The 23523-nt window shown below is 38.2% G+C and overlaps 2 protein-coding genes across 3 annotated transcripts in view; both read right to left on the reverse strand.

The window, feature by feature from the left end:
• LOC114474714 (coatomer subunit beta'-like) overlaps positions 1 to 19114 on the reverse strand; it is a 28878-nt gene extending 9764 nt beyond the window's left edge. Inside the window, exons 1-12 of one of the 2 annotated variants that reach the window (XM_028465186.1) lie at positions 19066 to 19114; positions 12339 to 12476; positions 12087 to 12173; positions 9067 to 9193; positions 8804 to 8952; positions 7415 to 7561; positions 6239 to 6338; positions 6000 to 6142; positions 5515 to 5714; positions 4469 to 4579; positions 220 to 308; positions 37 to 143 (exon numbers count right to left, since the gene is read on the reverse strand). In XM_028465186.1, coding sequence (XP_028320987.1) covers positions 37 to 143; positions 220 to 308; positions 4469 to 4579; positions 5515 to 5714; positions 6000 to 6142; positions 6239 to 6338; positions 7415 to 7561; positions 8804 to 8952; positions 9067 to 9193; positions 12087 to 12173; positions 12339 to 12476; positions 19066 to 19068 — 1401 coding nt within the window. In that variant the 5' untranslated portion in view covers positions 19069 to 19114. Of the gene's footprint in view, positions 1 to 36; positions 144 to 219; positions 309 to 4468; positions 4580 to 5514; positions 5715 to 5999; positions 6143 to 6238; positions 6339 to 7414; positions 7562 to 8803; positions 8953 to 9066; positions 9194 to 12086; positions 12174 to 12295; positions 12477 to 19065 lie in introns of those variants that run through there. The other variant, XM_028465187.1, reaches the window with a different exon arrangement.
• A 1386-nt stretch (positions 19115 to 20500) lies between these two features.
• LOC114474338 (retinol-binding protein 2-like) lies at positions 20501 to 22641 on the reverse strand. The gene is made up of 4 exons (XM_028464575.1): positions 22486 to 22641; positions 21510 to 21688; positions 21323 to 21424; positions 20501 to 20642 (listed from the first exon to the last, which is right to left on the reverse strand). The coding sequence occupies exons 1-4, from the start codon at positions 22556 to 22558 to the stop codon at positions 20589 to 20591; spliced, it is 408 nt and encodes a 135-aa protein (XP_028320376.1). The 5' UTR covers positions 22559 to 22641; the 3' UTR covers positions 20501 to 20588.
• Between the last annotated feature and the right edge of the window lie 882 nt (positions 22642 to 23523).

Consider the following 23523-nt stretch of genomic DNA (forward strand, 5'->3'; position numbering starts at 1 on the left):
GCAATGAGTTTGATGCTCAGCTTTCACTGGACCAACATGTTTAGGCTGGATCTCAATTCGACGAATCAACTCTGCATTCTCCCAGTCAAAGAAGGCCAGGCTGCTGTTGGATCTCACACCAAGGAGGAAGCCACCAAAGATGCCTGTGATGTAGTAGGAAGTACATCAATTCTCACATATGTATATATGATAAGTAGATATATAAATGTTAAAACCCACCTTCAGCTCCAAAGTCAGGTTTAAAGACTTTCTTCTGTTTAAAATTCTTAAATATTTTCACCACAGCGGTGCTTTCCCGGACAGCATACCTAAGATATAAAACACACAGATAACCATCAAGCCATCACCTAATTACAGTTTTAAAGATCAATCTAAATATTTAAAAATTAGTTAACACCCAGTTGTGAGCTGTTATAGCTTAAACAGAAAAATGAATTAGGGCCGTCTGTGACAGAAAAGAGGGAATGCACAAAATAACTGCAGCTGGTTGTGTTTTAAGACGCAAAGCCAATGAGACTTGACCACATCTAACAACACCAACATTAGCCAAGGAGGATATTACTGAACATATCCTGTTTGTGCTTGTGGGGCAAGAGTGCTGCAGCACTTGATCAAGATGAATGCAATGTAAAGTGCTTTGAGTGTCTATGAAAATGCTGTATAAAATATAATGCATTATTATAGTTATTATTGATGACTGAGAGCAGCACTGATATTACGCATAGCATTAATTATACCCTTAGTGACATTTCAGAGTCTCATCACACAGTGGCATGACACGAGTGCACCAATCTGTTCATTTAACCCTCCTATTATCCTCAAATCTAACACATATTACCCTTAGAGTAAATCTGACCCCAGGGAAAATTGAGAAAATTGTAGACCAAATTTGCATGTCTGGCACTTTGTTTATTAGTTGAACACATAAATAACCCCTCGATAATGAAACCTTGATGTGTTCTCTAGCACCATCACCAGCCCAAACTTTTAAATTAGACTTAATTTATCTTGAGTAGATTTCAACCAAATCAATTTTTTTACACTAATGACCACTAGAGTATGAATTCTATTGGTTGTGGTGATGATATGACCTTTCCTACAGCGCCTCCATCAGGTCAAACTGTCAGTTTTAGAGTTAGTGTATCTTAAAAATATTTCATCTAAATATTTTCTAATTTGAGGTGTGGATTCATGACTTTCACAGAATTAACCATATTGATTAATGTTGGTCTTTCCATTTTTCAAGGGGATTGTGTATGCTGAAGGGTCAACACACTCATTCTCATCAGATGAAAATGAGTGTCAAGAGTCCTCCTCAACACAAAATCCTGTCAAACACATTCTCCTTTATGGCACTTTCACTGTCAAAGAGCTGTGGCAAAACCTCATTGACAGTAAACCTTTTATTAGAAAACATTTTTAAGAGAGAGAGAGAGAGAGAGAATGCAGATTGCAATACACATAAAGCACTATGAGGAATGATATGGATAAAGGGCATGTAAGCTTTTATATGTTTGCTCCTCCCTTAGTTTGCATGAACTACCAATGTCCTCGTGTGAATACTTTGCCCACAGCGTGGGAAATGTCAGTTGTACTTTGGCAGGTGTGAGTAGTAGGTCAGACACACACACACACACACACACACACGCACGCACACACACACACACACACACACACACACACACACACACACACACACACAAACACACAAACACACACACACACACACACACACACACACACACACACACACACACACACACACACACACACACAGTTATTATGAGAATAATGTCCCCCATAATGTCATGTATCAACTCAAAAGTATAATTGCTGGTACATTAGAGTTATTAAGTATTGAAAACCTTAGAACTGGGGATTTTTTTATACCAGTTAAACCCGCTTCATCAGATAGAACTTTGCGACTGGAGGTACCGATGCAGAGCGTGGAATGATGCTATTCAGTGAAGTGCTGAAATCTTGAAAAACTACCAGCGTATTAAAAGTAAACGTCCTGCGTTTGTGGGAAAACCTTTTTCTAAATTAAAAGAAATGGCTACAAATACTGAAACGCTCTGTGAGTCACAGACTAATGAAATCCTTTAAATCCTTCCTAGCCTCCTTCTGCCAACCTTGGTCTGTCAACCCATTCATCAACCGGGTCGTCCTGAGTGTTTATATGTTTTAATTCTACATTTGGTGAATTGGGGTGACTTTCTGTCCTTGGTGTCCTCAGCATCCTCTCAGAGGACTCCACGGATCATTTGTGGATTTTTTCCCCCCATCTCTGCATTTTTCGTTTTATGTTGACACATCTAGTGTCAACACATCTTTTCGTGACAACTATGCACGTCTTGTCCTGCAAAAAATTAATTAATGAGTTCATTATATAATTGTATAATAATGTAATATATTCCAACCCTTAATTTGAACTGTGAGATGATCTGGGATGCTGCTGTAAAAGAAACCTCTCACTGTCACACGAAAACTAAAAACTAAAAAGCTTATTAGGCTACAATTTCTCTCATTTATCTTTTAAAGTTTACTTTTAAAATATTGTTTTTTAAAGTATTGTCAATTTCTAAATTGTAATTTGTTTGTCTCCAACTCAGTTTCAAGTTTCACAGTGTTATTGTTATTGTATTTGAATTATTATTAATAAAAAAGATATAATAATTGATTCCTATTAATATGAAATATTTCATAAAATAGTTATTGTTCTGTTTAAGTTTGTCTTTTGACTCCAGTTGCCTTCTGGGAGCACCTGGATTTAAAGCAATACACAACCCATCACATGAACGCACTTTAGATATTCTAGGTCTAAAGCTCAATAATAAAACTTTGTAACTAATTTGTGTAAGGAATGTACTTGGAGTCATTTATATCAACTTTTAGAAGAATTGAATTTAGAAATTGCCATTTCAAAGATTTCAGCCAATCAGCGTTCATATATCATGTTGCTGTAGTCACGTCAGAGATATTCTTTGCATCGCCAGTTCAATGTAACTCTTTGATAAAATGTCATCCAGTTCCTTGATCGTAATGTTATTGCTAAGAAGAGCAGGAATGTCATGGTGGACGGATTTTGTCGTTGCACTAACCAAGAAATGAGAAATTAGTCGTTGAAAAGCCGGTGGGTGCAGCATTTGGATGTCATTATCAGCCATTTTACTACAGATCTATGCATGCCTGCCACAGCAGCGTTTATGCTATGACATACATATACATACATTCTGTTGAAGAATGTACAGTATGTCCTTGTGAGGATTACAATGCCTCATTTATTTAAGGTTTTGCCTGTTAAATTGATAGTGATTGTTGATTTCTTTTTTGCCCAATGGTATAGCACACTGTCAGAAGATCATGCCTTGAAGTGTAGGAACTGTTTTCCCAACAGAAGTAAAGTTTAGCCAGCATTAAGCAGGTGCTGGAACTGTAAAAAAACAAAAAAAACAAAAAAAAGTACTATTTTTTGATTGATACGAACATAATGTTATCATCACATCCAGATACTAAACTTAAAGCAAGCTATTTCTTAAAGTTAACATTTACAGCCAACTCCAACCTGCTTAGACGTTAGAGATGTAACGATTCACTCAACGCCCGATACGATTCGATTCCCAATACTGGGTTCACAATACGATTCTCTCATGATTTATTTTACAAAATGGGACTGTAGACAAATGATGACTGAAAAATATTCCTTTATATTTCTTGAGAAAATACTTTACTATTTTCCTTTTATTTTTCATTGTCAAAATAATCCCTTGATAAACTATTCAAAACAATGCAATTTAACTAAAAATAAATCCTGAATGAAATTTAAAAAAAGGAATAATACAAATGAAGAAGAAGCCTATTAATTTATATTCTGGTTCTACAGTGAACAATGCAAAACTGCACAATAGTTTTTTTTCTTTTTAAAAGTGCAACTGAAAATGTATTTTGCGCCTTAACAATTATACTTTAAAAAAAAAAAAATCATTCATTCATTTCACTGTATTTACATCTGATATTTGTTTGGACCAGCAGAGGGCGCTGGTAGCCCAGTGGTCGGTTGGCATGCAGCTGTTCTTGCAGTGAAGAACAGATGCTACGCTATGCTAGACAGAGCTAATAGAAAAACGTGACTTTTACAGATATTCACGTAATATTACAGATATTATTTCAGTGCTAAAGGGGTAAGGAATCGTTTATGAACACGTTTAAGAGTAGTAGGCGATTCCGCCCGCTGCCTTCGCTTCTCGACAAGAGAAGGATAAATAGATAGCACCCTCTGCTGTTTCAAAAAAAGTACTACGATTCAATTTTCAGAGTATCGATATAAACCGTGATACCTATGAATCAATTTTTAACTGCCTTGCGATTATTCGTTACATTCCTATTAGAAGTAGAAATATATTTGATCTGTTCTTTCCAAGTTGTATCTTCACGTATACATTTTTGTTTCAGATGAACAAAGACTTACTGTGAGGAGTCGTGAGCCCAGACGAACTCCTGAGCTGAGCCAAAGCTCTTGTTCCTCAAGGCCATGGCAGTGTAGATGATGTATTCTCCATCTCCACACACCACAACAAACCTGATGCAAAGAAATCATAGAAAAGTGTAAGATTATACCTGAAAACATCACAACAATCCACAGAGGTGTAAAGAGTACTGATATATTCTACTCAAGTAGAACTACAGGTAGTTGATTGAACTTGTGCTCTAGTAAGTACAAGTAAGTCATAAATAAAATACTGAAGTACAAGTAAAAGGTAGCTCAATTAAATACAGTAGTTACTAGTTACTTTCACACCCATGTATTAACTCTAAAACTGAAAAAATAACCAGACCTAATTTGATCTGGTTGGTCGGCTTTGATTGACGTCCGGTCATTTCATTTTTTGTAGTTTCTAAATGTCCGTTGATCATTTTAAAACAAAAAAATATAATTTACTCACTCACGGTGGGGTGCAGAAATGTAACAAACTACTTTACTTAAGTACAAGTAAATTTACTGATGTAAAAATATACTCCAAAAAGTACAAATACCCATAAAAGCTACTGAATTACTGTAATGCAATTACTTGTAATCCAATACTTTCACCTTTGACAATCACATATCACAACAGAATATCCTACCAATAGTAAAAATGATTAGAGATTACTTGCCACAGCAATTTTTCTTCATTGGTTAAGCGTTTTACTTTTGTATTTTGTGATAGTCTTTTTGTTTTTCGTCTGTTGTTCTGTGAGCATAATGCCCCTATGTACTGCATATGATTTATATTATTTGAATCATTCTGCTGTGTTTACTTCAATGTTTTCACTAATAATTCAGTTGTCATTGGAATTTATTTTCCTTTCTTGTGTCTATAGTTCTCTAGGAGCTCAGTTTATTGTTTCTTTGGGTGATCTGTTGGTTTGTACCTCAATAATAAACTCTCAAATTCATACATTCCACTTTTAACACATTTCAGAAAGATCTGTCCACCTTATTGTCAACCAATCTGTTCAAAGCTTTAGTCTCACCTCCCATTCGGGCTGTGTTGGATGGTCTGTGGGAAAATCTCACAGCTGCCCATGTCCTTGACACCCAGTGGAAGCCTCTCTCCATCCCGTATCTCAGTGTCTCCCATTGTCTTCATATTGGCCTGTTGCACCTCTGAATGGCGGGCCCACATCACCTTCCCACTGGCATCCATGGACATGGCAGGCTCCTCTCGACCCAGCTGGGACAGAGCGGGCAGATGGTGGAGAGGGATGAGGATCAGAACAAATTGAAAATGATACAAAATGACTGCAGGGCTTGAGAATCTTTGTGGACGATCAAGGAAACACTGAGAGTACATTTGTGTATTACATAAGAAACTGGCAGGACTTGCAGGTGCAGTGCTGGCAAAACGTTTTTGGACAGATATTACATTTAGTTTGCATTGCAGCTACTTGACAGTGTGTATTGTAAGAGTATTTAAAATATGCATAAGAAACAAGCATCAACATGTAGGAGCACACACCATGAGGAAGATGCTGCCTTCATCAAAGCCCACAGCCACACTGTTGGAGCCTTGCTGACTACAAATGCACCAAACGCGCTCCATGCTGTAGTTGAGAGTGTTTTCTAGCCGGTAGGTGCTGGTGTGCCACACTCGGACTGTGCCTGTGAAGAATGAGTGTTAGTGGGACTGATGCATTCTTGATGGGAGATCATGGTCATGTATGTGAGTGTGCACGTGTGGTTGTGTGTGTTACACACCGTCCTCGGAGCCTGAGAGGATGATTGGCAGCTCGGGGTGGAAGTTGACCGCTGTCACGTTCTGGGCATGGCCCTCCAAAGTCTGAACACACGTTTTATTCTGGCAGGGGAAAACGTGCACACGCACAAATGAATAATATTAATACTATTACTAGCCATTGCATTCCAAAATGAAAATCTGTAAATAGTGGATGGATGATCATCTCACTCTATATTGAATTTAAGCTTTTTCAACTGTATAACATGACAATGTATGTATTGGCAGTACATAGAATTAAGGCTGCACGATTAAATGAACCTGATTGTCTGTGATTTTTACATTTTCTCAACCCCAGTAGTCCAGGGGCCAAACGCATGATTAAGGATTAATTAAGCTGCCTTAATAAAAAAGGAAGCAACACTTCAGCGGCCCTGCAGCTTCGGGTAACTCGGTAAACTAGACTGATAAGAGCGAGTCATGGAGCGACCAACAAGCAGCACTGCTTTTGTACTTGTTATTATTCTGAAAAATAACAATATTGTATACTTTATTAATCACCGTATAGTGAAATTCTGCATTTTTTCCCATTTACCCTGAGGGGTAGTAGTGGGCTGCCAATTGCAGGCACCCTCCGATTACAAGTATGCTTACTTAACCACTAGGCTATTTTAAGGCCTTTTATTTGTAAAAAAATATTTCAAACTTTTTAAGGACCCGCGGTCACCCTGAATTAGTTCGTATTAATGAATTATTCCAGCAGACACTCAAGACAGAAAATGTTGTCAGGCTGCTGTTTCTGGCTCAAAACCTATAGACTTTAGCCTTCAATTTTCTTTATACGCTGTAAGGAGTCTCACTCTGTAACAGTGTATTTATAGTTAGCCCATAGTTAAGTTTAAATTATTGGCGCATATATAAGGCGCATCAATGTTAGTCAGCAACCAAAAAAAACTAACACTTTTCATAATTATCTTATTTTGAAAATATGTTATATACTGTATATGCCCCTGCTTGGGCAGTGCCCTGTGAGGCTGGGGTCTGGAGCTTTACCGCCTCTGGTCTGCGCGCGCCACATGCCGGTTTGGCGGTCTGGCTGGGCCCTTGGGGGGTGGCCTGACTTTGATAATCGTGATTATCATGCAGCCCTACATAAAAAAGAACCAAATAGACAATTTAGGAACAGTGAAGGTGTTTACCTGGTAATCCCAGATCTTGACCAGTCGGTCATCAGCTCCTGATATGAGGTAGGGCTTATCTCCTCCACTGTAATAATCAATGCAGTTTACACCCTTCTCATGGCCCTCCAGGGTGAAGTTGGGGGTTCTTGAGCCCAGCTGCCACACCTGCAGAACAAAAGTGGAGGTAAAACCATGTTTGAGCCTGATGTCACAACGACCCGAAATGTAACATGACCTGAATTGTTATAAAAAATATGTAATAAAACCCCAAATGTTAAAACTGGTCAATAATGTAACAAGATGATTAGCCAAAAACGTAAAAACCTTTGCCGTCGTTATTAAATTATGTGGCAGGCAAAACATGTTTTCCAGAATAGTGTAATCATTTAAATACATCATAGAGTGAGTCAATAATGTATGGATTTAAGGGCTTATTGCTTCATTGTAGAGTAGTATACACAGAACCTTGACATTTTTGTAAACTTTTTTTTCTTACCTTCATATACATATATACATATAAATACACTGAACAAAATATAATTGCAACATTTTTGTTTTTGGTCCCATTTTTCATGAGTTGAACTCAAAGATCTAAAACATTTTCTATAAACACAAAAGACATATTTCTCTCAAATATTGTTCACAAATATTGTTTAAATGTGTGTTTGTGAGCGCTTCTCCTTTGCAGAGATAATCCATCCCACCTCACAGGTGTGGCATATCAAGATGCTGATTAGACAAGTCACGTCTGCATGTGTGCTTGCAGATGTGTTAACATGTTTGCAGATGCTTTTATACACATTAAAGTGTATGCACACATACACCACACCTGGATGTGCACCTAACAAACATAAATATATCAGTCACACGTAGACGCACGTGTGCCGTAAGTGAAGCTATAGCGATCAGGTGCCCTTCACAATCGATCACCGTCTACGTGACATGTAAACACTTAGAAAAAATAATAGGCGCTAACGCGTGTACAGGTATGTAAGTGTGTGTGTGTGTATAACAAACCACCATTTAGTCCGGTTACAGTCTGTGTCACAACACCCGTACATAAAGTGGTAGTGACTGTAGTGTTACGCTCTGAATCAGACCGTTGCTGTGATTGAACAGGATACAACACTCAACACTCACACACACGCGTGTACACGCCTGCATGAGTAAGCGCCAAACAATTTTTTCTAAGTGTTTACATGTCACGTAGACAGTGATAGTGAAGGGCACCTGATCGCTATAGCGTCACTCACGCCACACCTGCAACTACACCTAACTACTTAAATGAAGTAAGTTTAGTGAAAGTTAGGCAGGCAGGTACACGTGCGATGGACTGGTGTGCATGAATTTTGAAGTGATCCACTCCCCATAGCAGGCACGTGTGTGTGTACATGTGTGTGTGCTAGCCTTTATAGTTCGGTCCAGCGATGCACTGGCAAACTGGTTGTTGTCTTTGGGGTTGATGACGATCTGCATCACGTAGTGACTGTGTCCCTCAAACACCTGACTGCACACCCACTTCTTTTCCCAGTCCCATAGCTTTATCAACATGTCATCTGAAAACACACACAAAAACACACAACTACATACACAACTTTATCCTGATGGTGCTGTTCAGGTGACAACCGTAGCATTCCTGGTTGCTGTATGTGAATAGGGTTGTTTCCTACCACTGCTGGTGAGAATGTACGGCTGAGTCGGATGGACGGCGATGCATCGGATGTAGTCAGCGTGAGCTTCAAACATGTGAACCCTTTCCAACGTGTTGTAGTTAAACACACGGATCTGCATATCATCCTGCACAAAATCAAACACAAGTGTTTATGAAACCTTAAAATGACCATTTAAGTTTGTCTACTTACATCTAAATAAATGCGTCACATATATTTGTTTTTTACAGAGAATCAATATTAGAGTCATCATATGATAAATTTACTTAAACAGATGATTGAAGAAGTTTATCTTATTTACATAATCCTCTGTCATTGTTAAAACAAAGGCCCATCTTCAGCATTTCACTTTTTCATGTGTGTATATTAGGCTCGCATCAATTCTTAATAATATACTGAACCGTTCGTTACGGCATCCACGGTTCGAAACTGACTTGTAAACCACGGTTTTTACGGTTTGGCGTATAGACTCAACACTTGTCTGTCTCTCTGTTTGTGCCTGTGAGTCACCGTGCAGGGGATAAGACACCCTGCCACGTGAGTTAATAAGCCAATCACAACTCGCTAAAGTTAGGCAACGCTGACAAAGTTGTTTACTTTTAGCATGGTTAGCATGGTTAGCAGCGAGGAGCAGCTATGACTGCAAGGGATCAGTCTTTAAAGTCAGCGGTGTGGAAACATTTAACTTTCCACGTTAGAGAACTAAGAATAACTAACAATATAATAATAAAAACAGTAATGATAATTATCACACAAGCAGTTGCCTTGGCTGTTGTAATGTTTACATACTGTTGTAGAAATATTGTATTAACTTGGTCAACAAATAGAAAATTAAATATTAATATAAAAAAGCAAAAACAAGAGTGTGTTTTTGTGTTTACCTGGGGTGTATTGATGGAATACAGGAGGCTAGTGGGAATGTGGCTGGTACAAAAAAGTAAGTAAAATATTTATAAAAAGAAAAAAACACTATTGTGCAGATGGTTGAAATCCTCCGTACAATGACACAGCAGATTCCACTCATCTGCACAATAGCAGCAACACAGTGTCTACTACTGTAGGCTTTACACAGTCAGGATATTTAGGCTGATCACCGATCAGTGAGTTTAAAAAAAACAATCAACACCGATCCGATTACATGAATTCAGGATGTTTTTTTTAGGTACCGACTGAATTCCTTCGGTACTACCTGATACAGATTTACGGAAAATCAAATGGTGCCATGTTTCTGGACCTAAACACAGCTTTGTGACTATGAGGGAGTGGAAGAGTTGAAGAATTTCCATGCAGGACCTGAAAATTACGTTGCACGCACAAGAGCGCCATGGCTCCACATTTTAAAATGTGATGCAGACTGAGCACTTCCAAAAAACATAGCAGATATAAATGTGTGCTTCACCAGAGCACTTGAAAACCATTTCATTTAGTCCCAGAACAGCAGCTGTGTTGACTACAAGAGAGTTGGAGATGAAGCTGTGGAGGCAGATCGCATTGGAACTACGTGAAGCCTCCATCAGATTTAGCAGAGCTCAGACATATTTACTGACTGTAGCATCGCAAAACCAGCTGTTGCTTATAGTCCGTATTCACAGGTGCACAGCGAGGGTGGGGCGCGCATGCACAGATACACACAAACACACAGGTGCTAACAGCAGACGCTGCCCCCGCTTTTAGTTGCCAGTATAATAGGAAGAAGTCCGGTGCTCAGGGGCTTCGCTCCAACCAGAGACATTTTTGTCGTTCACTCATAGGTTTTCACCTTTGTGCACAAATGTGAGTGACATAAAGCCGTGTCACGTAAAGCAAACAACTCTTTGGTGTAAATGAGACGATAAAACAATGCAATGGAAGCATCTACATAAAGTTTCATCACGACAATGATATCATTAATCGGATTGGCAAATTAAGACATTACAGCCGATCACATTAATTGCAGAAAATGCAAAATATCGGCCGATCCGATATAGCCAATAAGATGGGTGTAAAGTCTAATGTCTACCATCTTTTATCCATCCCATAGTGTGTTTTTCTTGATCTGCCCCTGGTGGCTAGACTTTCTGCTAATGCTCGAGCTTCTCACAGTAACTGTACGTCTGACAAACGACGAGCATTTAGTATTTGATGATTTCTCCATCGTTATTACAGTAGACTAGAGTGGTCCCATTATCCTTCTTCTCAGACGTAAGTCAGTAGCTGGGTTTCTATTACACATTTTTGCAAAATAAAAGCGATGATTCTAAATGTCGACAAAGTATAATTGGGCTTTGAATGTGTTTTCATTGAACGCTGTAACTCCCGTGAAATCTCATCCCGGGAGACTTCGCAGCAGGAAGATGGATGCTCCAAACCTCTTTATAACACTGCGTATTCCTTTGTTGTTTCACACCTAATGGGGCAGTAATAATACTTAAGTATAATGCTAAGAAATTTTCCTCTCTCCTCTTTTGTCTGCATGTACCGCGTTATGTTTTCTCGGAGAGAAGTGGTCATGTGACCATGCACGTCACATTCACCTTAGATTTTTTGCATTTCCAAGGGTAATGGTAATGCAGCTAATGACAGAATGAATGACACATTAAAAAAAAAAAAAAAAAAAAAAAAGCAATATTGGTAAAACATCAAATAAACTTCAGTGAAAATAATAATAAAAAACACCCCAGCAAGAAGCAAAGAACAGCAAACACTAATACACACCAATAACAGAAAACTCTATTTTTGTTCACAGGCTGCAGCTGCATCAAAGACACTTCCTTACTGCCAACCATACACTGCTGAACCAAATCTTTGCACCATGGGGATAATGACAAATTTTCTAATTTTGCAGCAGGGGATCCAATCAGGCTGTAAGAAGAGCTAACCCACCTTGTGATGCAAAGTGGTACCACAAAGCCCATGAGCTGGTTGGCCATGTATTACAATAATGTCAATAAATATTACAGGTTATCTTTGTAAAACATTATGCAGAACGTGGTCTCTGTTGACATTCACAGAATAATAAAAGCTCGAGTAAATATTCTTACCGCTCCAGCGATGAGCCAGTGTTTCCTGGCTACAAACTTCACCATTCTGACAGGCAGATCACACAGCTCAAAGCGTTTCACCATCGACTGCAAACACAACAGTCACACTCTGTCACAACCAGCCCTCTGTCAGACAGACCTGAATCATTCATGAGGAAATGTCATTGGTTTCTTCTGTTTTTTGGTTTTTGTGACTAATAGAAACTAACCTAAATGAGTGATGTGGTGCATGTGTAAGTCGAAGACAGTGACCTTTGACTCATGGTTCCAGACCACCACAGTGCCGCTGTAAAGGCTGACCACCATCCATGGCTCAGTGGGGTGTAGGTCCACACTTTTTACCCGGTCAGACCGAGCTAACAGCTTTCGTTTGATGTCTAATCGCAGAGGCTGAAAGCATAAAAAAAACAGATATTAAACATTGAAAGATAAGACATGACTATTTAATGGTTGAATGATCAGGCACTAATATATTATACACCATGACTACCACCTGCCTTCTAATATTGTGCATGTCAACAGTTATGACCATGAGGCCATAATGTGGTATGCAGTACCATAACATTAGCAGGAAATATTTTGTTTTTCAAAGACATTCCACAAATACTGGATAGGATTTAGATCTAGGGAATTTAAAATGCCAAACTTGGCCTTTTAAACATCTTTGTTGTTGTTGAACACTTCATTCTACTAAAATTCCTGTGATACTGTTAAACATGAAAACGTGTAATTATGCTTTTTCTTACTTTTTTTCAGACTGTTATTCAATTACTAATTCATTACTTACTACATAATTACAGAACAAACATTTTTCTGTTATTGCTTTAACACAAATATGGCAGCTTATTGTGGTTAGAAATGTATTGTGTTTCCTAATGTAAATGGAACTTAATGTTCTCTTTAGTATTGTTTTTACTGTAAATGTACTTCTAGCATTGAAAACACATGGCTTATTGGACACTAGATTTGCAAATGTTGATGTTACATTATTTTTCCTGAGCTTCTGAGCTCACTTTTCTTTTACTTTGCAACATACAGTATACAGACGTGTGTGTGTGTGTGTGTGTGTGTGTGTGTGTGTGTGTGTGTGTGTGTGTGTTTGTGGTGATAAAGTGCTGGAAGTGAAGGATCCCATAGGAGCTCACTTTTCTAACTAACGATTATTTTTGTAGTTGACTAATCTATTGATTTTTTTTCCCGATAAGTCGACTGGTCATAATTATTTTTTCTGTTTTGACCCACAAATGTTGGTCCCTGTTGCACTCTGACACCATGTTTTACAGAAAGAAATTAAAACACTGACATAGAACACGTATTTGTAATGTAGTGGTTATATTTAAAGAAAGTGTCTATTCGTACGCTTGCCGTACGGACAACCCCTGGTACTATTGGTACATTTACTGAAGTACACATACAAAGCATTTTAAGGTTAGGTTGTAACCCTATATCGCAACAATTTTTAGGGTTCGGGCTAGAGTTTGGTTTAGTCTTAGTCACGTAGCCAATGACTGACCTTATCACGTGACCAAAACTGGCCAATGAGGGGTGCTGCGTATGGATAGATCATCGGTGTATTGATACGGCATCCGTACGGATAGCCACTGCCTTATTTAAAACATAAAATATCATTGTGATTACTATAAAATTATGAACAGAACAAATAATAAAAATTTAAAGTGTAAGTGGTTGAACAAAGTAGAAACTCACTAATGAATGACTAGTAAATTATGCTTAATAAACATGTAAAATTAAACTTTGAATTTGTAGGCTAGTAAAAGATATTTTGCCCAGTTTTAGTTGTGGGAACGTCCTTTCGCATTGTCCATTGATATTGGCATGCTTTGTATTCAAACTTATCACAGTGTAAAAGGTCATGCACAACAAATTGTCATTAACTCATCTAAAACCTTATTCAGGGCCAGCTCGCCCAATAGGCAGTGACCAAAGGGGGGGCACCAGAAAATTATGAAAAAAAACACGTCACTTGAACTGGTTTATTTTGAGAACCTTCCGGCCATAATAGTGTTTTCTACCTCCAAGATGGGGTCATGATTGTCTTAGGTTCCGGGTGATCAGCAACCCAGACATACTTGTGTTAAGCTCCTACTGTGAACCGGCACAAAAGTCCTGAATTGAATCAATGGATGGCCGCTGAATAGCAACCTTTAGTCGGATTCAACGATGAGTGTATTGGTCTGTTCGGTTTTTAAGTATATAATCTTTAAAAAGAGAAATCTTTAATATTCCCATTTGTTTGTAGCGGAGGAATTAAGCGCCATTTTGAAAACCCAGCAAGCCATTCTCACATTACTTCTAAACAAAGTTAAGTCAAGGTATAGAAAACTATAATTTCTTTTTGAAAGCTAATTAAGTCGAAGTATAGGTTGGACTTTCATGTATTGTTTACACCTATTTTTTTATGTATGTTTTGTAAAACAACCTTGGTTTTCAATGGGCCCAATTATGAAAATGAATGATTATGTTGTACAACTTAAATTAATAATTGTGAACAATCTGAACATTGCAATGACTTCATGAATGCATTTTTTGTACATAGTTTGCAAATAGTTGTATACAAGTATTTTGAACAGCTTTTGTATATAGTTATTGCATATTATAAATGTAGCAATAGATTTTTTGTTGCAATCAGTGTGGTTATTTAAATTTGATGTTAATTGTTGTATGTACAATACTTTACTGCTATCATTATTTATTCACAGGATTTTTATTTTGTTGTAAATATATTGATAAAATATTTCATATTTTTTATTTCTCATTTTTAAGCATCTATATTTTGTGACAGTCTGTGTTATACATTAAAGTCAATAGTAAAAACAATTATATAGATGGTTTTCACCGACATTACTTTCTGGGCAGTAACCAGGATGTGCAGCCATGTTGGAGGTAAGCAGATGTTGACACTACATGTTGGAGGCTCATGGCAGTGTACTCTTCGATGGATAAATCACATAAAACTCCTCAAAATCCATTATAAATGCAAAGGCAAACAGGGAAGGACTTGGTGGGCAGGAAAGGGCACAATATTTGGAAAAAGTATGGTTTATTGGTGGTTCACATCCATACGAGTCAGCTCCCTCGTCTTGGATCAATGACGACCCGGAGAGTCTGCTGTCTATTATGTATCCTGATATCATCAACTACCTGGATTTCACCAAGCCCATACATAGTGGAAGACCTTAAATCTTATAGATGTTTGGAGGTTGGCTGCGGCTGTAGAGCCTTGCATTAGCAACGGATATATATCGGCAGATAACTCAGTCATTTCTAATTATTTTACAGTGAACCTGCAGCGTAGTTACTCTAAAATAGTATACGACCTTAGATTCAGGCAATCGTGTGTTAGATGCGACTACTCTAGACCTCAAGCCTCAGATTGCAAGACGGGAGATGAGGGCGGCTGTGTTTGCATATACACCAATAACAGCTGAGGGGTATTCCATAAAGCGGGTTATGTTCAAACTCTGAGTATGTTTAGGCTCAAATGAGGGAAACTCTGAGTATACCATTCCTAAACGCGAGGTATGTTCTTCTCTGAGTCTGTTACCATGGCAACATTGTCCGTGAACTAAACCTGGTCGCTGGCAGGTTTTATCAAAGAAACCCTGGGTTTCTACCTGGCTCCGCCCACCTGAACACCGTTTCTTAACACTTTAATAAACTTTAACACTTTTCTCTGAAACACATTAGTAACATCACACACCACAGACGTGCTCACATCATTACTAATGTTGTGTTGCTTTAAGTCTTTTTTTTTTTATCTTTTGTGCAAACGGTCATTTTCTTTATAACATTGTGGATGCAGATCATTAAGTGAAACACACTCAGAGGTTGATCTGCATTAAAACAACTACTGACGTCTGTAGTAAAGTTCCCTGGATACAAACCTGTGGATAATATAAAGGAGGAGATGATCATTTAAATAAATCCACTTTTAAGGCTCAATTGTTGTTTTATATTGTTATACAGTTAAATCTGCAGATATTGACTCTTTGAAGATATGATGGTGCAGTGAGTTGTGGCGCTGCTCTTGGAAGTGAAGGGTCGTGGGTTTGCGTCCCGCATCAGTGTTTTTTTATGACATTTTTTAGGACGTTGAGATGACTGGCGACAATATTACATTCAAAATCAATATAAATGATGCAATATCAAGCTGCATTTACTGTCTTTATATCCAGTGTAACAGGAGGGCTCTCTATGTAGCCATCCTATGCTGCTGCCCCGACGTCTCCTCAGACACATTTTATTCATATTATTCACCGCTCGTCACGTCACTGAAGCAATAAAGTGATGAAGCGACCAAAAAGTGTGACTAATTACGGGTGATTTAAGCCACTATAGTCACTGAAGACTGAACGCACCTTTAGAACAGGCTCATATTCCTCAAACACCGGCTTATTTCACCCATTACGGTGAATAAATCACTATTTTCCAGGTGGTTGCCATGGCAGCTCGAATCATCTTCGATACATTGATGATGGCTTTTTATCGCGCGCGTGCACGTCAGTAACCCAAGGTTTACATACTCAGGATTGATTGACCCACTTCATACCAGCTGTAATGGAATCCGATACCCAGAGTTTCCCATCGCGGGGTATGTTGACCCAGAGTTTATGGATAGACTCAGAGTTTGTTAACCCTCCTTTATGGAATACCCCTCTGGTGCAACAATGGTGAGCTAGTCTCATGTTACTGCTCTCCTGATGTAGAACTACTGACTATAAAATGCAGACATTGTTCTCCCTGATTTGTTATAACTTTTGGCAGTCTATAAAACTCCACGTTTTTCACGATTAGTACAGCCAAAAACACAGCAATAGTTCATTATTTCCTCTCAGAATTTTGGATTTTCTTGTGTGTGCTGTTTGTAAACCTACTGCTTATCTTCAAAATGGCAACTTCTGGGTTGATGACGCGCCCGGAAAACCCTCTATTCAATTTCTTAATTTTGTTAAGTAAATCGCCGATAAGGGGGGGCGCCAAAGAAAATCTTGCCTAGGACACCACATTGGGTAGAGCCGGTGTAGTGTAGATAAACCTAGCGTAAAAGTTGGTAGACAACGGGCATGCGCACCTGGCGAATTGCGCATGCGCGTCCATCATAGTTAGGGTTCGGGTTTATCATAAGAGGAAAATAAAATTTGAGGTAGCAAAATATTTTACATAAACGTGTAAATATTTACAACGCTATTAGTGCGCATGCAACTGAAGGAGGCTTTCACGCGTAGAATTATTTTTCACTACACCGGCTCTGCCTTTATTCTAGGGATGCACCGGATATTTGGCCAAATATTGCAAAAAAAGCAACATTCGGCCTTCGGTTTAGTGGCCAAATAATAGCCCGTGATGCAATGATGCAATCAAACAAAGTGCAGTGATTTAGAGTCAGAAAAGTGTGTCAGTTGCTGCAGAAGCAGAACAGCAGCTCCTCCTTTATGCACACAAACACAGCCAGACTCTCTCCTTTCTGCTTATCGCTCCCCCATCACCGCATAAAAGTTGGAAGCCAGGACGGCTGTTGCTGCTCTGGTTCTACAACCGAGTCCGTTGTTAGCGCTGTGAGCCACAAATTCGTAAACAACCCCATTGTTTCCTCCTCAGTTCACAAGCGATGTCAGGTCTCACTGCATAGACTGGTGTAGCATTAGCACGGAGTGCTAACAGCTGATGTGTGTAAAAATGCAGTGACTCCCAACACGATCGGCAGCAGAAGAAGTAGTGCAGTTTGGGCGTCCAGTAGTGCAGTTTGTATTTACATATATGGCAATAAAGTATAATATATATTCTATATTAAACCGCAGTGTTGTTTTAGTTGTTGGATAGATGGAGAGGGAGGAGCTCACATTCTAGGAGGCGTGTTAGGTGACATCATCTGCCAACGCGGGCAAAATCCAACTCGCCTGTTTAAAGCTGACTTTTTACAAAATGTGGAATAACAAGAGAGAGAGGAAACAGAACTTTTTCAACTTTGGCCCTCTGAATGACGCTAAAGGAATGTACAGTATATCGCTGTAGTAAAACCATTAAAAAGTAATTTTTTTCATCATACCTCCCCGTTAAGCACTTTAGTTTTTTTTTTTGGAATGCATGTTTTGTTTTATTTGAAGGGATAATATAAATGAAAAACTTTCAATAAACATTCACTTTCTTTAAAAAAAACAAAAAAGCAAAAAAACAAAAAAAAAAAATTAAAAAAAGTGAAAAACTTAACCGCATTCGATATTCGGCAAAGCGTTTATATTTTATTCGGCTTCGGCTACAAATTTTCATTTCGCTGCATCCCTACTTTATTTCTTAAATTAGAAGAATCAATAAATTCTTCAAGCATCTGAGAGATTACAGCTTATTTTAACTCAAACATCAATCGCTCTGTGACCGTCAAAGGTTCAGAAAGCAAAGTACATTTTTAATCAGACATACAGACTTGAGAAAGAGCACATGCAAATTACACAACCAATATGTTTAGAGGAAGCAGTGCAAAAGACATGATCATCATTCATAAAACCCAATAAGGTTTAAGTTCACATGTTAGTTCACTTAATACAAACGTGATGGGAATTTTATTGCGAAGGGGTGTGTCTAACAATGACCATCCAATGCCCTTAGTTATACCCTGTCAGCAAATAAAGCGTTTAAAAACCATGAACTATATCCATAAAATGAATGAAAACACAGACAGTTAAGTATCCACGTCTACAAGCGTGTTCAAAAATATGATTTGTCGCGTTACAGCTGTGATTATTTTTTTTATTTATTTATTCAGTTTATTTCCGACATGGTTACATTGACTTTTTTTTTTTTTTTTTTTGTACATGCCGAAAAAGGAGACGAGAGAAGCAGTTTGTTTCACGGCATGTTGTGTATTTAAGTTGTTACAGCAGCCGTGACAACACAAAAAGGAAGCCGCAGACAAAAAATTAGGAGTTATAAAAAGTTATTTCTGGTTATACGGTGCTCTTACCATGTTTCCTCGACTGTTCCTTTTCTCTTCAGGCTGCAGAGAAAGTTTAAATTTGTTTGTGAAAGCTTAGACCAACCATTTCCGAAAAATATTTCAAAATAAGAGGTCTAATTATTTAATCGACTTCAATGTAGAAAATTGTGAACCACACGGTAAAAACTGCAAACATGTGTTATATAATTTAAGAGAAATATGCTTTCGTAGTTAAATATAATGGCACTCAAAAACATTCATTTGTAAAGACTCTTTGGAGGTTAAAGTGAGCTTTGAGGTTTTCCTTACACAATAAAAATAACTTCAAGTTTAATGTTGATGTTTAACAGTTTACCAAAAACACATACAGATTATATCAAGAACAGTGACATCCCATACTAATTTAACTAATGCCTGTTTATCCATCAAAGTTAAAGGTTTTGTTGTGAGCAAAGGTTTTTTTGGCTTTTATGTTGAAGACAGAGGTGTTGTGTTTCCTGTTTTGTGTTACTATGCAGATGTTAACTTGATGGAGTTTGGCGTTTGGCGACGTGGATGCACTGCCTTCTACAGAGCAGCAGATCCGGCAGAACACGTTGTACCTGTGAGGGAAACTACAGCGGAAAATAGATGTACAGAATATTAGCTTTGAAACACGCCTTAACACACAAGTAATACTCATTATTAAATAATATGTAGTATTTTACGAGTCTAACAGAAAATAAACCATGATTTATTTATTAATAGTTTTTTTTTTTTCTTATTTATCAACCAGATCTGCTTGTGCCAATCTCTAGTCAAAAGCATATATTATGATTTTATATATATATATATATAATTATTTGAAATTATATATGAAAATCATCCCTCATCATCTTATGATACTATGTAATTCATAAAAAAAAAAAACTCTTCCTCACCCTCCTCTTTTTTTCCTCCAGGCTCGGGTCCTCTACCAGAGGCGTGGGAGCTTGAGGGTTCTGCGTAGTATCTTTGCTGTTCCTAGAGCTGCACTTTTCTGGACCGAGATGTCTGATGTATTTCCTGGGATCTGCTGGAGCCACTCTTCCAGTTTGGGGGTCACTGCCCCGAGTGCCCCAATGACCATGGGCACCACTGATGCCTTCACCCTCCAGGTTTTCTCCAACTCTTCTCTGAGCCCCTGGTATTTCTCTAGTTTCTCGTGTTCCTTTTTTTTCATATACTGTGTGTATATATATATATATATATATATATATATATATATATATATATATATATATATATATATATATATATATATATATATATATATCATAATCTTCTATTCTCATAAACAAGTAGGCTACTGTCCACAACACAACAAAAAACACAAATCAACCAGTACCTTTGTGTCATTTATGAAGTTGTGTGATTAGGGACTGACTGTTTAGCCATTTGTCCCCTTATAATAATAATAATAAAGAAGACAGTGTCAAACACCTGATGTTTTCATTAGTTTAATACAGAGCAGTAAATTCCTTTATAAATAGGCAATATAACACTCAGCAGACGGTTTGTGCAGATGAAGGTTATTGGGCCTTCTTGAACACTTGGTGGCAGACTTTGTCGAGGGCGGTCATTTCCTGTAAGAGCAGAAGAAGCAGAGACCTTTAGACTCTAACACCAACATGGTGCAACATATTTACATGACCCTTGGTTACAGAACCACATCTCTTTAGATAGTGATCATGATACCTTTATTACAAATAGATAAGACACGGATTAGTGTGTTGGGAAATGGTTTAATGAGTGTATTGAAGCATTTAGAGCAGAAGTGTCAAACTCATTTTAGTTCAGGGGCCAAATGCGGAGCAGTTTGATCTCAAGTAGTCCACAGATTTTATTCAGGAAAATGAGTAATTTTAACATTATTGTGTCCTTGTTTGCACTTCTACGTAGGGCCATAATACGTGTGACCAATTTCTATTTAATTACAGGAAATATTGTGTAGTAATTTGAGGAAAATTGAAGGAAGAAAATTTTGTAAGAAGTCTGAGTTTTTTCAACTGTTTAATGTTAATAATGGCACCGGGAAAACTCTGAGCCTCTGCACATATTGTTTAAGTTCATTTACACAATGTTTCATGTTTTCTCTTTCATCTTTACTTTGTCCTGAGGGCCGATTTGGAGGCTCATAAGGGCAGGATTAGGCCCCCAGGCCATTAGTTTGACATGGGTGTCTGACTGTGCATTGCTTCTGTAAAGTAAAGAAGCAGAAAACTGTTTTCCTTGTACATATGTAATTTGTGCTTTTGTTTCTCACCAAGTGCAGCAGGTCTCCCTCAATCCAATGTTTCCAGCCACGATTTTCTTTCTCACCCTTCTGAACACACACTAACTTGTCCCCATCCCAGGTCACCAGAGTCTGCAGGTTCACCACACAGACACACATTCTATAAGTGGGACGGGATTATTCCTGAGACGTATACAGATTAAGAAACCTCTCCCACCATGACTTTGCGGTTGTCCAGACCCTTGGTATGCTCCTCAAATTCCTCCCCCACTGTGAAGTTGACCTCATAGTTCCTGAAAGTGCTGAGAGTCTTGGTTTCAAACTTGTCTCCGTTCTGGACAATAACTTTAGTCTGATGAAGATGGCAGGCTATCTTTCTAGTGGCAAAGTCGATGTCTGCACAGATGAAAGTAAATCTAATATCAGGGTTGGCTTTATTGGGTGGTAAGTTGATGATGCTGAGCTGGAATCTCTCATCCTATGTTCCATGTGTCTGTGCACACGACACAATCTCATTTAGCCTTTAAAAATGACCTTGCTCTGGGCTTAAATGAGTTCCTTCGGCTGAGGGCTCTGCGTAACGACCAACCATCCCATCGTTTAGGTATTCATATCTCATTTACCCCCAAAATGGAAACTCAATTTCTTCCCATCACTCTTACAGATAAGTCCCCTGTATTTACCCACACAAATGATACTTTTGAGCCATTTCCATAAGGATGTCGTTTACCCATCAGCTTGATGGAAATGAGGTGGAAGCAAACGTGGATTTACTGGACTGTGTGCGTGAGCTGTGAATAATGAAAATGTTACCACCGATCGATTCCACTCTTCTTTTTTGTTGTAATCATTTCCTCTTTTTGAAAGTCTTTCCACAGGATCTACCTTTACCTCCGATCAGGGAGATAAGACGGTAATCAGGGGTCAATCAATGTTTATTTGGTGGTGTAAGATATGGCATGCGTACACAGAGTGGAGGTTAATTTGGTTTGGCAGCAGCTCAATGAGCAGATTACACTGCTGCAGATCTCCTTTTCCCCTTCCTTCTTTCTCTCAGTTTCTTTCTTTCTTCTCTCTCTCACACTCAGAGTTATTTAGCCCTCTCTACACGGCTGCTTCTTTCCTTCATTCCCCCCTTGCTGTCATTTGTCCTTTATAAAGCATTTGCCATGTTCTGTATGTTTGCAACTTACCCAGGGCCTTCATGACATCCTCAAAGTTGTCATTGCTCACCATCTCCCAGCGTCCATTGTAATCTGCAGGCATTTTCAATTATTATGTGTCAGCACAGGCGTTTGCTGCCACGTAGGTTTGTCAAAGAAGAGAGATGGTACAATGTTCCCACCCTTTAAATATCCACTGCAAGCAGTGCATGTGTTTGGACCAAAGGGCAAAGTCCACCTGATAATCATTGTGTAGGTGATATAAACTTTATAAAGACATGCGAGGGTTCAGTAGTAACTGCAGTTGTTACTGCATTAGATTGATTTATAATGACAGTTTGTCCAACAGACAACACTTTTTGGTCAGATGATGTTTTTCGAGCACAAATATGTTTGATGATAAAGGACTAAAGTGAGCGTCTAAAGATAAGAACACTCACTTTCTATCAGATGGAGCTTCTTTATCAGTGAGATAATATTGGCCATGGTTAGTTATCTACACTTTCATTAGAACCAGCCAATGAAACAAACAACTTGAGCAGGGTTGAACATTTTCCACATTTTCCATTTTAAACCTAATTTCAAACATACAGTAATAGTGGTTGTAGCTGGGATTGGCTCCAGCCCACACCTGTAAACTTGCACAGGGTCAAACTGGTACAGAAGATGAATGGAAAAAAAAAAAAAAAAAAAAACTAATCAACAATTTTAAACCTCTAACATAATAGGAGAAAAGCAGCTGTTGTTTCTCAATATCTGACCTTTTCCTGGTCCTAAATACTAACAAAATAGTTCTGAGTGACATAAAGTTTGCAGAGCTATTCAAAAATGTGTACACGTATTCAAAAAAGTTTTAGTGCTATTTCCTATACAGTGTATTCAATACAACTATTTATAATTCTTATAGAATTCAACTCTCCTATAAAGTTTTGTAGAAAAATACAATTTCTATACCAGTGATTCCCGATATGTACTTAATGAGATTTATAATCTAGTGCAAATGTGCCTGGAATTACTAAAAAAAAACTTTCAGATGGGTATCACGATCAAAAACTGATTAAAAATGAA

The sequence above is a fragment of the Gouania willdenowi genome, chromosome 13 (genome assembly GCF_900634775.1).
Source record: "Gouania willdenowi chromosome 13, fGouWil2.1, whole genome shotgun sequence".
NCBI classification, from domain to species: domain Eukaryota; kingdom Metazoa; phylum Chordata; class Actinopteri; order Blenniiformes; family Gobiesocidae; genus Gouania; species Gouania willdenowi.

What these genes read in the sequence shown, in the direction of transcription:
- LOC114474338 (XM_028464575.1), bottom strand. Translation starts at nt 22,558, where the DNA reads ATGCCTGCAGATTACAATGGACGCTGGGAGATGGTGAGCAATGACAAC. An exon ending in GGATGTCATGAAGGCCCTGG is followed by an intron (nt 21,689 to 22,485) that starts GTAAGTTGCAAA and finishes TCATCTGTGCAG; the next exon opens with ACATCGACTTTGCCACTAGA. An exon ending in TGGACAACCGCAAAGTCATG is followed by an intron (nt 21,425 to 21,509) that starts GTGGGAGAGGTT and finishes GTGAACCTGCAG; the next exon opens with ACTCTGGTGACCTGGGATGG.